Consider the following 15,093-nt stretch of genomic DNA (forward strand, 5'->3'; position numbering starts at 1 on the left):
CTTCCTTGGTCTGCTACTTTGGGGGTCGACGTTGTATAAACCTGATAGTATGTCCCAGCCAATGGACCCCCCAGGCAAGACTGAGGAAGTAAGGGCTCAGTTAGGGCCACAAGGAAACTTTGACAATCTTGATCTAACATTACAGCAGATTATTACTCAACAGCAAACCACCCAAGACAACCTTCTGGAATTGGGGAGCATGGTGGCTTCACTACAGAAGGGGAGGACGTCGCAGCTTCACTCCCCCGAACCATTGGCTAAACCTGTTGGAGTTTCCCCTAGAGAACCAGACGTTCGACCTTCCGAGTTTTTTGAAGGTAATACACGAAAGTGTGGGGGCTTTATTCTTCAGTGCGAACTTGCATTTAAAAGAGCCCCAGTTACCTACGACTCAGATTTTTCACGCATTACTTACATTGTTAGCGCTCTGAAGAGCGAGGCACTACAATGGGCGCAAGCCTACCTCCGCCGACGCTCCGTCGAAAACTTGACATATTCCACTTTCTTAAAAGACTTTCTCCAGGTGTTCGATCACCCTCTCCAACAGGAGGAAGCTGCCCAGAAATTATTCTCCTTACGTCAAGGGAAAGAGACGGTGGCGAAATTCTCAATCCACTTCCGCATCCTTGCCGAAGAGTCCGGATGGGATGAAAGGGCGCTCTGCAGTGCGTTCATAAGGGCCCTTGACCGCCAGATTAAGGACAAAATGATTACTGGTGAGATCCCTTCCCTCTTAAACGACGTTATTTCTCTAGCTATTCGCATCGATAACCGTGTTCGGGAGAACTTGCTCGAAGCGGACTTCAACTCCCGTGAGCCTCTCGCTTCCAGAAGCCCCGCCTTCTCTACTCCCGAGCTGGTTTCCGAAGAGGAGCCGATGCAGGTCGGAAAGACCCGACTCTCTCAGGAAGAGCGACAGCGACGTCATGAGGCGAAGGCATGTATGTACTGTGGAGGACAAGGTCACACAATTAAGACATGCAGGTTACGGGTAAAAGCCAACGCCTGCCAGTAAGTAAGGAGATACTGGTGGGCAATACTTCTTTTTCTCCTAAGAACTTTACCCTACCTGTTATTCTCTGTCTAACCTCTGAAAATCACCCTGTGCAGGCACTAGTCGACTCGGGCGCTGAACAGAGCCTTATCAGCAGGGACCTCGTGGAGGAATTACAGATTCCCACAACAGGGTTGGATCCACCCATATCCGTCACCGCTATTACTGGACAAAACATCTCGTCTATTTCATCCAAGACAGTAAAAATAAATTTTGTGGTCTCAGGAAATCACAGAGAAATGGGTGAGTTCTTTGTGTTTGATTCTCCCACATCACAACTCATATTGGGATACCCTTGGTTAAGGATTCACAACCCCCACATTAACTGGGCTGAAAACAGGATTGAGAAATGGGGTGAGGAATGTTCATTAAAATGCCTCCGTTCCGCCATTTCCCCCAGTTCTCCTCTTCCAGTGAAGAAAGAGGAGATTGATTTATCCAAAATCCCTATCCTCTACCATTCTTTAGCACCGGTTTTCAGTAAACAACTAGCCTTATCTTTGCCACGTCACAGACACTATGATTGTGCGATCGATTTACTGGCTGGAGCTCCGCTACCCGCTAGTAGATTGTTTAACATATCTGGTCCTGAGAGAGCCTCCATGAAGGATTATATCGAAGACTCTCTTAAATCTGGCATTATTCGCCCATCCACGTCTCCACTTGGAGCTGGGTTCTTTTTTGTCACAAAGAAGGACAAAACCCTTCGTCCATGTATAGACTATCGGGGCCTGAATCAAATCACTATCAAGAATAAATATCCTCTACCTCTCATCGACTCCGTTTACGAACAATTACAAGGTGCTACAATATTCACAAAACTAGACCTCCGTAATGCCTATCACCTAGTCCGTATTCGTAAGGGGGACGAGTGGAAAACTGCTTTCAAGACACCCCTTGGACATTTTGAATATCTGGTCATGCCTTTTGGCTTGACCAACGCTCCAGCAGTTTTTCAGGCCCTTGTCAACGACGTCCTACGTGATTTTCTCCAAGTCTTCGTGTTCGTCTACCTAGATGATATTTTAATCTATTCTAAAGACGAGGCACAACACAACCAACACGTTAAAGCAGTTCTTCAAAGATTACTGGAAAATCAACTGTTTGTGAAAGCTGAGAAATGTGAGTTCCACCAGACTTCAGTCACTTTTTTGGGATTCATTTTTGAGAGGGGACAAGTGAGGTCTGACCCAGATAAGACACAAGCGGTGGTGGATTGGCCGACACCTACTAATCGGAAACAGTTACAGAGATTCTTGGGGTTTGCCAACTTTTACAGACGCTTCATAAAGAACTACAGCAAAATTGCCATTCCCCTCACACAACTAACCTCAACCCGCTTAAAATTTTCATGGACTGATAAGGCTGAACTTGCTTTTTCCACGCTTAAACATCTCTTCTCCACTGCTCCTATCTTATCCCATCCAGATACCTCAAAACAATTCATCGTAGAGGTCGACGCATCTGACACTGGGGTTGGGGCAGTCCTCTCGCAGAGATCGTCCGACGATGGGAAACTTCACCCGTGTGCCTTCTTCTCCCGTCGCCTCTCGTCCGCCGAAGCCAACTACGACGTGGGTGATCGTGAGTTGTTGGCCATCAAGTTAGCCTTAGAGGAATGGAGGCACTGGTTGGAGGGATCAGAACTCCCCTTCATTATTTGGACGGATCACAAAAACCTGGCCTACCTTCAAGGGGCGAAGAGGCTCAATGCCCGACAGGCCAGGTGGTCCTTGTTCTTTTCCCGTTTTCAGTTCTCCATAACCTATATCCCAGGATCTCGGAACGTCAAGCCGGACGCCCTCTCTCGACAATTCTCGTCAACCGAGGATTCCGGAACTCCCGAAGACATCCTCCCGTCCTATTGCAAGGTGGGAGCTGTAACTTGGCCCATCGAGAGGGACATCCTGGAGGCCCAAACTACCGAACCTGATCCTGGTTCGGGTCCCCCTGGACGGCTGTTCGTTCCCTCCTCCATGGTGGGCAAGGTTCTGGAGTGGCTCCACACTGCTCGTTTCTCTTGTCACCCCGGTATACGACGCATGCTCCACCTGACAAAAGCTTCCTTCTGGTGGCCAAACATGCAGAAGGACGTTAAGGAGTTCGTCTCTTCCTGCCCTACCTGCGCCCAAAACAAGAACAACAATCAACCCCCTGCTGGCCTTCTTCTTCCTCTCTCCATCCCCACTCGTCCTTGGTCCCACGTCGCCTTGGATTTCGTCACTGGCCTCCCCGTCTCCAATGGTAACACTGTCGTCTGCACCATAGTTGATCGTTTTTCCAAATCTGCTCATTTCATTCCTCTCCCCAAACTCCCCTCTGCTCTCGAGACCTCACAGATTGTCACGGAGCATGTCTTCCGCCTCCATGGCATTCCATTGGACATTGTGTCTGATCGGGGCCCTCAGTTCATCTCCCAAGTCTGGAAGGGGTTCTGTGAAGCTTTGGGGGCTACGGTCAGTCTCACCTCGGGATACCACCCCCAATCCAATGGCCAGACGGAGAGATGTAACCAGGATCTGGAGGCTGTCTTGAGGTGTGTGATCGGTTCCAACCCATCATCCTGGAGCCAGCATCTCCCGTGGATCGAATACGCCCACAACTCGCAGACCTCGGCGGCCACTGGACGATCTCCATTTGAGGTGGCTTTGGGATTTTCCCCTCCTCTCTTCCCTTCTCAGGAGGCCGACGTGGGCGTTCCCTCGATACACCTTCACCTCAAGCGCTGTCGTCGGGTCTGGCGACAGACTAGGGCGGCTCTGGCCAGGTCCTCTGAGCAGAACAAACGTTTCGCGGACAGACACCGCTCCGAGGCCCCCAGATATGAGGTCGGTCAGAAGGTTTGGCTTTCGACTCGGGACATCTCATTGAAGGACTTCCCCAAGAAACTCTCTCCCAGGTTTATAGGTCCTTTCCCTGTTGTGAGAGTGCTGAACAGGTCGGCGGTGCGGCTTCAACTCCCTCCATCCATGAGGATACACCCGACCTTCCACGTGTCCCAAGTCAAACCCATTGTTTCCAGTCCTCTTCAGCCTCCCTCTAGAGCCCCTCCTCCCCCCCGGATGATTGATAACGCGCCTGCGTTCACCGTCAGACGTCTCCTGGACGTGAGACGCAGGGGTCGGGGCGTCCAATATCTGGTAGATTGGGAGGGGTATGGTCCTGAAGATCGCTCCTGGGTCCCTAGGTCTCGCATCCTGGACGCAGGCCTTATCACCTCCTTTTTCAAGGCTCACCCTGAAAAGCGGCTTAGATCGCCGAGAGGCGATCCTTGAGGGGGGGGCACTGTGGGATTCCTGGTTTCCCTCTGTCTGTTTGTGTCTGTTTGTCACTTTCCCTCCACAGCTAATCACCCAACTCGTCACACCTGCCACCAATCTGAGGAGTACTGCTACTCACCTACTTAAGCAGCTGCCAGCCTCCTCTCCAGTGCTGGGACATCTTCTGACAATCGGACCTTCCACGGCCTGGTTCATTCTGGTCCTCCCTAGGACTTCTCCCTCCACTGGAACTCCTTCCTGTGGACCTTTGATGTCTCGTCTCCAGCAACAACATCCACCACTCTGTCTGGGTCAACCTGCTACTCTCCTCTGGATTCCTCCTCACACCCAGGATCCCACTCTCTGCTCCTCCTCAACCATCTCCTGAAACAATAACAAGTAAGGATCAATTCTTGATTTATCAATCATCATCATCATCATCCACCAAGAGGATATATATTCACCATCTCTCCCCTTCCCTTACAGCTGTTCGAGTTTTATCTTCACCTGTAAATAAATATCACTTACCTTTTTACCTGCCTCGTGTCCTTGCTTCCTTGGTCTGCTACTTTGGGGGTCGACGTTGTATAAACCTGATACTGCTCACAGACTCATGTTCATGTTTGTGCTGATGTTCAATGTTTTATGTTATGAGTGCTTAGTGTATATTTAGTTGATGTTTTTCTTAGTTCATATCTTAGATGTTATTACTGTTTTTCTTAGACATTTTATTGTTGGATGTAACTGGGACCCCGTGTACATAATTTCGCTCCACCACATGAGGTGCGAATGACAATAAAGAAACTCTGACTCTGACATTCAGGAAATCCAGTTCATAGTTTGCAGCCAGCTACAATGTGAGGACTGAGTTAGCAGCACTGTGGCTAACAGCTAACAAACTTTTCATCTAAACATGTCCACTGTGTGGAAATATTTTACACTAGAAACACCACAATGCAGCAACTTGCAATGTCTGCAGAGCCATAGCACCACATTAAACCGCAGTAAAGTTAGTTTTACGATGGACATTCGAGCTCCGTGGCTTCAGCGGGGCGCTGCTCTTTGCTCAACCTGGGGCGGCCAACTTGACCCCGGTCAGCCGTGTCCAATCTGCCCCGCTCAGTCTGCCCGTCTACGAGGAGGGACAGACTGAGCGCGGCTGCCCCAAATCAGGCTGCCTGCTTCAGATTGAACAAGAAAAGTAGACATCGCTGAAACCACGGAGCTCAAATGTTTACAGAGAAGTTGCTAAACTTCATCATAATTAATGACCAACCACTATCAGTTGTAGAAAACAAAGGATTTCTCAGCTTGATACTTGGAGTCAAGATATAGTTTACCCTCCAGGAGATATTTATCAGTACAACAGTAGACAATCATAAAAAAACATATAAATTGAAAATTATATTAAAAACAAAAACAGCTACATTATAAAGTGATGTAAAATACTAAAAACAGGAACATGTCTATTCGTTTATGCCAGGTGTTTGAAGCCATTTAACATTTTATTTTATTTTATTTTATTCATTTATTCATTCATTTAAAAGAAACAATAAAAAAAAAGATCAAAAAGAAAACATTGAATGAAAAGAGTGCAGTAAGAAGAAAAAAATTCTTATATCTGCCCCTTATTTAATAAAATATAAAATACCTTTAAACAATCACTTAAATTAATCACTTTAATATCCACTTTAAAACTAGGAATAAAAAACATGTTTTGTGTTAGCAGAATTTAATTCTAACTTTAAAACTTATCCAACATTAACAACTTACCTCAAGTTGCCTTTTTGGCCATGCATGCATATATTTGTACAAATTGTACTTGAGAGGAGATTATTACAGCCTCATATAAAATCAATGATGATGATGATATCGGAACTGGATCGGTATCGGCCGATACTCAGACTTGGGTATTGGGATTGGATCGGTAGTATAAAAAGTGGATCGGTGCATCCCTAGTTTGCACTGGGCCAGGGGTCATTTAAAATGGAGTGTGGCAAAATGGAAGACTGTTCTGTGGTCAGATGAGTCACGATTATGGAACACTGGGACGCCATGTCATCCAGACCAGAGAGGACAAGGATATCCCAAGTTGTTATCAACGCTCTGTTCAGAAGCCTGCATCACTGATGGTATGGGGTTGCATGAGCGCTTGTGGCATGGGCAGCTTGCATGTCTGGAAAGGCACCATTGATGCAGAGAACTATGTTCAGGTTCTAGAACAACATATGCTCCCATCTAGACGTCATCTCTTTCAGGGAAGACCCTGCATTTTTCAACACGATAATGCCAGACCACATTCTGCATCAATCACAACATCATGGCTATGTAGGAGAAGGATCCGGGTACTGAAATGGCCAGCCTGCAGTCCAGATCTTTCACCTATAGAGAACATTTGACACATCATAAAGAGGAAGGTGCGACAAAGAAGGCCCAAGACGATTGAACAGTTAGAGGCCTGTATTAGACATGAATGGGAGAGCATTCCTATTTCTAAACTTGAGAAACTGGTCTCCTCTGTCCTCAGACGTCTGTTGAGTGTTGTAAGAAGAAGGGGGGATGCCACACAGTGGTAAAAATGCACTTGTCCCAACTTTTTGGGGATTTGTTGATGCCATGAAATTTGGAAACAACAGATTTTTCCCTTAAAATGTTACATTTACTCAGATTAAACTTTTGATCTGCCATCTATGTTGTATTACAAATAAAATATTGTATGAAAAGTTTCCAACTTAAAAAATTAAAAAAAAATTTCTTCTAATTTGTGCACGACTGTCAGCGACTACCACACAGTTTTAGCTCATTAATTGTAAAATCCACTGAGTCATTGTCATGTTTCTGCCAAGTGGTATTTAAAAATTCTAACTTTAATTTCTAACATTTTTTCCTTTCATGGGTGACCTTCATCCACTGTTATAAGATTTAACTCTATGAATGAACACTTCTACAGATATTATTAATATAATCATTAATATTACCGGTAAATATAAAAGAGGATGAAAGTCAAACTAACTCCCACCAAGTCCTTTGTTTTTTTCTGTCTCATCGAGCTTGTCGGTCTGACTCCCTCTGAGCGGGTTCTTTGGTTCTGTGTGGTTCTCTAGGGGGTTCTATCCAACATCTCGTCCATCACAGATCTGGGGGGTCTGGACCCGGTCTGGCTCTTCATGGTGGTTGGAGGAGTCATGTTCATTCTGGGCTTTGCCGGATGCATTGGAGCACTTCGGGAAAACACGTTTTTACTGAAATTTGTACGTAATATTCTGCACATGGCAAAAGAACAGGTTTTTTGTTTGCACCTGTCTCACGTTGATCCTTCTTCTCTAGTTCTCCGTGTTTCTTGGAATCATCTTCTTCTTGGAGCTGACGACGGGGATTCTGGCCTTTGTCTTCAAAGACTGGATCAAAGACCAGCTGAACCTGTTCATCAACAACAACATCCGGGCATACAGGGACGACATCGACCTGCAGAACCTGATCGATTTCACTCAGGATTATGTAAGTCCAGCAGTTAAAACGTGGTCATTTAGAGTAAAACAGATATAGCGGTGCTTCTGTCAGGAAGAAGGGATGTTTTTGTGATGATTTCTTTGAAGTGTCCCATGATGCAGGTCTCCAGGAGTTGTTAATGTGGTTTTCTCCTCTGACTTTAGTGGGAGTGCTGCGGTGCATTCGGAGCAGACGACTGGAACCTGAACATCTACTTTAACTGCACTGATGGAAACCCCAGTCGGGAAAAGTGTGGAGTTCCTTTCTCCTGCTGCACGAAGGACCCGGCGGTACAACTCCACCCTTTCTGCTGCCTGCTCAGTCATCTGGGTAGATAAGTCTAACGAGGTGGAGTCCAGAGGACCTGGCTGCTCCTTGTTGGATCACACATCAGATGTTTGGCTCTTTGTCCCTGTCGCAGAGCGACGAGGGGGAATTACCCTTCGTCTGTCCAACAATGTTGTGACAATGATAACTTGAAAAATAAGTGAGGTAGAAACTTCCATTTTGGTGTGTGGCTGCATCTAGGAGTAAGAAAGATCCATCCATTATCTTTTCCTTTTGTGGCTGCGGGGGTCAAAGGTGCCCATGTCCAGCTATCACTGTGTGAGAGGCAGGGGACACCTGGACAGGTCTCCAGTCCATCACAGGGACACATAGAGACAAACAACCATTCACTCTCTCTCACACCTAGAGACACATTAGAGTTACCAATCAGTCTAACATGCATGGTTTTGATCTGTGGGAGGAAACTGGAGTACCTGGAGAAAACCCACACATGCACAGAGAGAACATGCAAACTCCACCCAGAAAGGCCCCGGGCCTGTGTTTGGTCTGGCGACCTTCCTGCTGAGAGGCAGCCGCTCTACCAACTGAGCCACCGTGCCACCCGTAAGAAAGATTCATTTTGAAAAATGTGTTACCTCTTCAAAATCCAAGATGGCCACGGCCGTGTGTGTGTGTTGTGTGTGTGTGTGTGTGTGTGTGTGTGTCCTTGTTTATGCTACTTTGTGAGGCCCATTTTTCCAACTTATACTACATTGTGGGGACCAACTGCTCCTTATGGGGCCCAAAGCCCGGGCCCCATAAGAAGAAGTCCCGTTCGTGGGTTAGGGGCTAGGTTTAGGACTAAGGTGTGAATTGAGGATGTGTTAGGTTTAGGGTTAGGTATGTACTGGTAATGGTTAGGTTATGGATAAAGGTCATGGTTAGGCTATAGAAATGAATGAAAAATGAATGGAAGTCAATGCAAAGGCCCCACAAAGATAGCAAAACAAACCGGTGTGTGTGTGTTGTGTGTGTGTGTGTGACAGAGACAGAGCGCCGAGTGATGGATCCTGTTGAGTAGAGGGGGCAGTTTCATCCAACAACCAGGGGCGGAGGCGCAGCCAGGGGGTGTCCAGCGATGGCCTTGTCCCCTACATAATATTCTTTAGCCACCCCAGTCATTTGTGGAAACTATACTTTTAAGCAATATAAAAACTAGAAATCTTAGTTTCTTCAAAGGATAGTGGAGGTCGGTTTACATCTGCAGTATGTATATGGTGGCTGGTGGCCATCTTGGATTTTGACATGGCAACCTAATTTTCATTTGTGAACTTTCTTACACCTAGATGCAGCCACACACCACCATGAAGTCGACACCTCACTTATCTTCATGTTTTTCTGTAGGAGAAATATTAGTAAATGAAGTTAAACCTTTCGGAAAGTTCAAAAGTGACAAACCTAAAAGTCCCCAGCTGTCATCTCCTGGACGAGATCAACCTTCTGATACTGGGTTTAAACGTCTAAAATAACTCTTAAGTACGCAGAGAAAGTTAAAAGTATATAAAAAAATAAAAACGGGCAAAAACAAATACTTTATTCTTGCAGCAGGGCATCCTGTGTCTTATTCAAGCCTCAGATCACAGAGTCTGGGTCAAAGTGGTTCTGGTTCTTGTTTGATGGCAGCTTTTTAAACTGGATCAATGTTTTTGTTTTTGTCTTTAGGAGGACGTAATAAACACCCAGTGTGGATATGACATCCGTGCCAAGCCTGTGAGTAACCATCCTGTAACTCAGACTACTGCCTTTAAGGCCTCCATGGCAGTAATCTGAATAATCCAGAGCACATGTTGGTAAACTTCATAGCTTGAGGTTTTGTGTGAAGTTAGCAGACTGGATGTGTTAAAGCTTGAGGTGTTGCAGGACTCGGAGCAGAAGGACTACATCAACGTGAAAGGCTGCGTGCCACAGTTCGAGAAGTGGCTGCAGGACAACCTCACCCTGGTGGCCGGGATCTTCATCGGAGTCGCTTTGCTCCAGGTCCATTTTGCTTCTTTACAAGGATTTTTTTTATTGTTTCTCTATTGATTAATTGATCATTTTTCTCAATCTGCAGATTTTTGGGATCTGTTTGGCCCAGAACTTAGTGAGTGACATCGAGGCAGTGAGGGCGAGCTGGTGAGAAAACTTTTTCTCCTTTCGTGTTTTCTCTCATTTCACTCAAACGCGCAGCATTTTTTAAATTAAACCAACAATGTATTATTTCACAATAAGAATCTCTAGAGAATCTGTGAAATTTGAGAACTCGCAGCTTTCAGTTGTTCTCAGAGAAACATCTACCGTATTTTCCGGCGGACACGTCGCTCCGCCCTACAAGTCACATCAGTCCATATTTGTCTAATAAAGTGGAAATACGTCGCTTCGCCGTATACGTCTCATCTATTATGCGTCACCGCTGGCGTGTCGCGTTTGTTACGCGTCACTGCTGGCAACCCGGAAATGTGAACCGGTGTTGTACCTAAAGCTGATGGGCTGCCAAATGGTGGCCGCAGGAGCGTGCACGGGAGGACTTTTAACAAAAATTTAACTAGATTAACACTTAAAAACAATTATTTGTTCGCTTGAAATTTTAGTAAATGTGTGTCTCAGTCTAATATTTGTTTAATAAATGTACTTTAATGGTCAAATCAGCTGTATTTAAAAAATAGTTTGCTGCCTCAGTGCTCCATGAACGCGCAGGGGACGAGAAAAAGGGAGGAGGAACGCGGTTCGTTTTTCTGAAATTTAACAAGAAAAGTACCTAAACAATTATTTATTTGCTTGAAATTATAGCAAAGATGTGTCTCAGTCTAACATTTGCTTAATAAATGCACTTTAATGGTCAAAACAGCTGCATTTCGCTGTGGTGGTGCAGCTGTTTTGACAGTTCCAAGCAGAGAGCAGAATGAAGGTGGGGAGTCTGAGGCAGGCCGAGTGAGTCATTAATAGCTGGTGAAGATTCTCAGTCATCCAGGACATGGTAAATTCAAAAAAGTTCAAGAAAAAAACAACGAAGTATAAAATATAGTATAATAAATAAAGTCCAGTTGTTTTTGTCTTGAACTTTTTGAATTTGTCATTATAGCCACGTTTACCTATTACATGATACAACAGCATGCCATACAACTATTAATACTCTGCTCTCATCAAGTGGCTGAAAGTGGTACTGCTCTTTTTTTTTTCCCCAGTCAGAATGAATGGAAACGATCAGCCAAAAATTATTATTATTATTATTTTTTTTATTTAGCCTTTATTTATCCAGGTAGTCTCATTGAGCCACGAGAACTCATTTTCAAGAGAGACCTGTTTAGGGAGCACATGTTGGGGGTTAAGGGCCTTGCTCATGGGCCCAGAGTGGGGCGAATGAGGGTGGGGGCAAGTGTGGATGTTTCACCTACCCCACTCACAATTTTGATGTTGTCGGGGCCGGGGCGTGAACCGGCGATCTTCGGATCACAGGCCCACCTCTCTAACCTCTGCGCCACCACTCCCCAAAAATTAGTTTATAAATATGGGAAAAAATCCATAAATATGTTGCTTCGGCCTATAAGTTGCAGGGCATGTAAATTGTGCAAAAAACTGCGACTTACATGCCGAAAAATACAGTATTAGCTGATAACTGTTTTGATGATCAGTCAAAAGATGAAGAACGTGTTTGTCTTTTGTTCACAAGTTCAAACCTCATGCACAGACTGGTTCAGTCAGATATATTCATTAATGATCTGTCAGCGTTGGTTCTGAAGCAGATCAGTCATGGGAAAACAAAGTCCACCCTCTTTAACCTTCAGAATACTTTGTGGGGGAAAAGTCAACCACATGGTTAATTTTATTTGTGTTTTTATTTATTTAATTTGATGCAGTCAGTTTTTTTTCTGATAAAGCATAAAAATCGTTTTACTTTTGTTTTTTGTCTGACTTACTTACTGACTTCCTGACTTAAAAAAAACATAAAATGAAACAATTCCAGATTTATTAAAACCCTAGGATTAAGAGAGTGAACTTTCTTTTTCCATTTTTCTCCACAATCTTTTCTGCTTCAAACTTCTCACAGTTCGTTTCCACCAAAACTATTTTTGGACCCTTTTTTGTGTGTTTTGTGCTCAAACCTCTGGTGTTTGAAGCCATAGCATTGATGTACATTTGAACCCATATTTCATGGTCAAACCCAGTCTGCCGTGGAAACTCTCGTAGGAAGTAACGAGATGATTACAGAGTGCAGCTAACATCGTTAAGCTCCTTGTTAGACCGTTCTTTATTCTAAAACTGATCTGATTCATGTTGAGGCCAGGAGCTTTCTTATCTTACTACTAGTTGTCAAATGCTGCTCTGCATGTAGGCAGTTCAAAACAGAACCACTTTCTGTCTACTAATTGTCTCTTTGCACAGATTCAACATGTCGTTTCACCAGATATAAAAATTCAAAGTGACTGAAGCTGAAAGGAAAAGATGACAATGAAAACTTCTTCAAGTTCAACTCTTTTAGGGCCCAACAAACTTTCATCTGTTTGTATTCTCGGGTGTTTTATTCTAAAAGTTTCCTATTATTAGCAGTCACACTCTGAGTGATAAAGGGATGTTTCTTGCATTTTGAAGGAGAGTTCTGTGCAAAAGTTCTGAACAGTTATTATCTTACCTGTTGTACATAGCTCTTTGAACGAGCTCAGTCTGAACACAGCTGAGACCAAAGTGTATTGTTGTCGTTTTAAAACAAGTCAAAGCTCCAAACCTTCAGAGAATCACAAACATTTTTCTGCAAACAATTTATCAGCAGTGAACTAGTGGTTTAAGCTCCTTTAAGATTAAAATAACGTTGAAAGTTTGATTACATCACACTATTATTTAGTCTCACAATTCAGTAACTCACTGACAAGAAGTGCTTCTCCTCTTTTTATACAACATCTGACTCATGGTGTCGTTTTTACAGTCACTAACGACAACCTGAACAGAAACAACAACCCAACACTAAACAGAACCAACAGAACATCTGAACACAGAACCTGAAAAAGTCCACCCCTTTCAGTCTCAACATTACCCAGCAGCCCCTGCGGCTCACTCAGTCTCTTATTTGAACTACAACATGTATTTTCAATCATGTTAAAATTGCACATTATCAGACCTTCAGCACTTTAATTTGAACCAGAGGATGTTGACAGAATGAGTGACTCTGCTTTCAAGTCAACTAATAATAAGATAATATCGTAATATGACTGTAGCTCCAGAGTTAATATGACTTTAATTCCAGAGTTAATATGACTTTAATTTCAGAGGTAATATGACTTTAACTTTGGAGTTAATATGACTTTAACTTCAGAGTTAATATGACTTTAACTTCAGAGTTAATATAACTTTAACTTCAGAGTTAATATGATTTTAACTTCAGAGTTAATATGACTTTAACTAAAGAGCTAATATGACTTTAATTCCAGAGTTAATATGACTTTAATTCCTGAGTTAATATGATTTTAACTAAAGAGTCAATGTGACTTTAACTTCTGTGTTAATATGATTTTAACTCCAGAGTTAATGTGACTTTAACTTCAGAGTTAATATGATTTTAACTTCAGAGTTAATGTGATTTTAACTTCAGAGTTAATATGATTTTAACTTTGGATTTAATATGACTTTAACTTCAGAGATAATATGACTAACTTCAGAGATAATATGACTTTAACTCCAGAGTTAATATGATTTTAACTTCAGAGTTAATTTGATTTTAACTTCGGAGTTTATATGAGAGTTAATTACTTTAACTTCAGAGTTAATATGACTTTAACTTTAAAGTTAATATGACTTTAACCTCAGAGTTAACATGACTTTAACTTCAGAATAACTATGACTTTAACTAAAGAGCTAATATGACTTTAAACCAGAGTTAATATGACTTTAATTCCTGAGTTAATATGACTTTAACTAAAGAGTTACTCTGACTTTAACTTCCAAGTTAATGTGATTTTAACACCAGAGTTAATGTGACTTTAATTCCTGAGTTAATATGACTTCAACTTAAGAGTTAATATGGTTTTAACTTCAGAGTTAATATGACTAACTTTGGAGTTAATATGACTTTAACTTGGATTTAATATGACTTTGACTTAAGAGTTAATATGACTTTAACTTCAGAGTTAATATGACTTTAACTTCAAAGTTAATATGACTAACTTCAGAGTTGATATGACCTTAACTTTGGAGTTAATATGACTTTAACCTCAGAGTTAATATGACTTTAACTTGGATTTAATATGACTTTAACTTAAGAGTTAATATGACTTTAACTTCAGAATAACTATGGATTTAACTAAAGAGCTAATATGACTTTAAACCAGAGTTAATATGACTTTAACTAAAGAGTTACTCTGACTTTAACTTCCAAGTTAATGTGATTTTAACTCCAGAGTTAATGTGACTTTAATTCCTGAGTTAATATGACTTCAACTTAAGAGTTAATATGGTTTTAACTTCAGAGTTAATATGACTAACTTTGAAGTTCATATGACTTTAACTTGGATTTAATATGACTTTAACTTAAGAGTTAATATGACTTTAACTTCAAAGTTAATATGACTTTGACTTCAGAGTTGATATGACTTTAACTTCGGAGATAATATGACTTTAACTTCAAAGTTAATATAACTTTAACTTCGGAGTTAATATGACTTTAACTTCAGAATAACTATGACTTTAACTAAAGAGCTAATATAACTTTAACTCCAGTGTTAATATGACTTTAATTCCTGAGTTAATATGACTTTAACTAAAGAGTTGATATGACTTTAATTTCCGAGTTAATGTGGTTTTAACTCCAGAGTTAATGCGACTTTAATTCCTGAGTTAATATGACTTTAACTTCAGAGTTCATATGATTTTAACTTCAGAGTTAATATGACTAACTTTGAAGTTAATATGACTTTAACTTGGATTTAATATGACTTTAACTTTAAAGTTAATATGACTTTAACTTCAGAGATAATATGACCTTAACTTCAGAGA

General features: G+C 42.3%; 1 protein-coding gene across 1 annotated transcript in view; it reads left to right on the forward strand.

The window, feature by feature from the left end:
* The window catches only part of tspan5a (tetraspanin 5a), a gene marked incomplete in the record, with an annotated part of 44,127 nt that overhangs the window by 19,116 nt on the left and 9,918 nt on the right, over positions 1 to 15,093 (forward strand). The window contains 6 exon segments of the mRNA XM_037674830.1: positions 7,419 to 7,565; positions 7,642 to 7,812; positions 7,968 to 8,093; positions 9,793 to 9,840; positions 9,991 to 10,107; positions 10,184 to 10,245. Of these exon segments, the coding sequence (XP_037530758.1) occupies positions 7,419 to 7,565; positions 7,642 to 7,812; positions 7,968 to 8,093; positions 9,793 to 9,840; positions 9,991 to 10,107; positions 10,184 to 10,245 (671 nt within the window).

Source organism: Nematolebias whitei, chromosome 1 (assembly GCF_014905685.2).
Source record: "Nematolebias whitei isolate Nwh7 chromosome 1, NemWhi1, whole genome shotgun sequence".
In the NCBI taxonomy this organism is placed as follows: domain Eukaryota; kingdom Metazoa; phylum Chordata; class Actinopteri; order Cyprinodontiformes; family Rivulidae; genus Nematolebias; species Nematolebias whitei.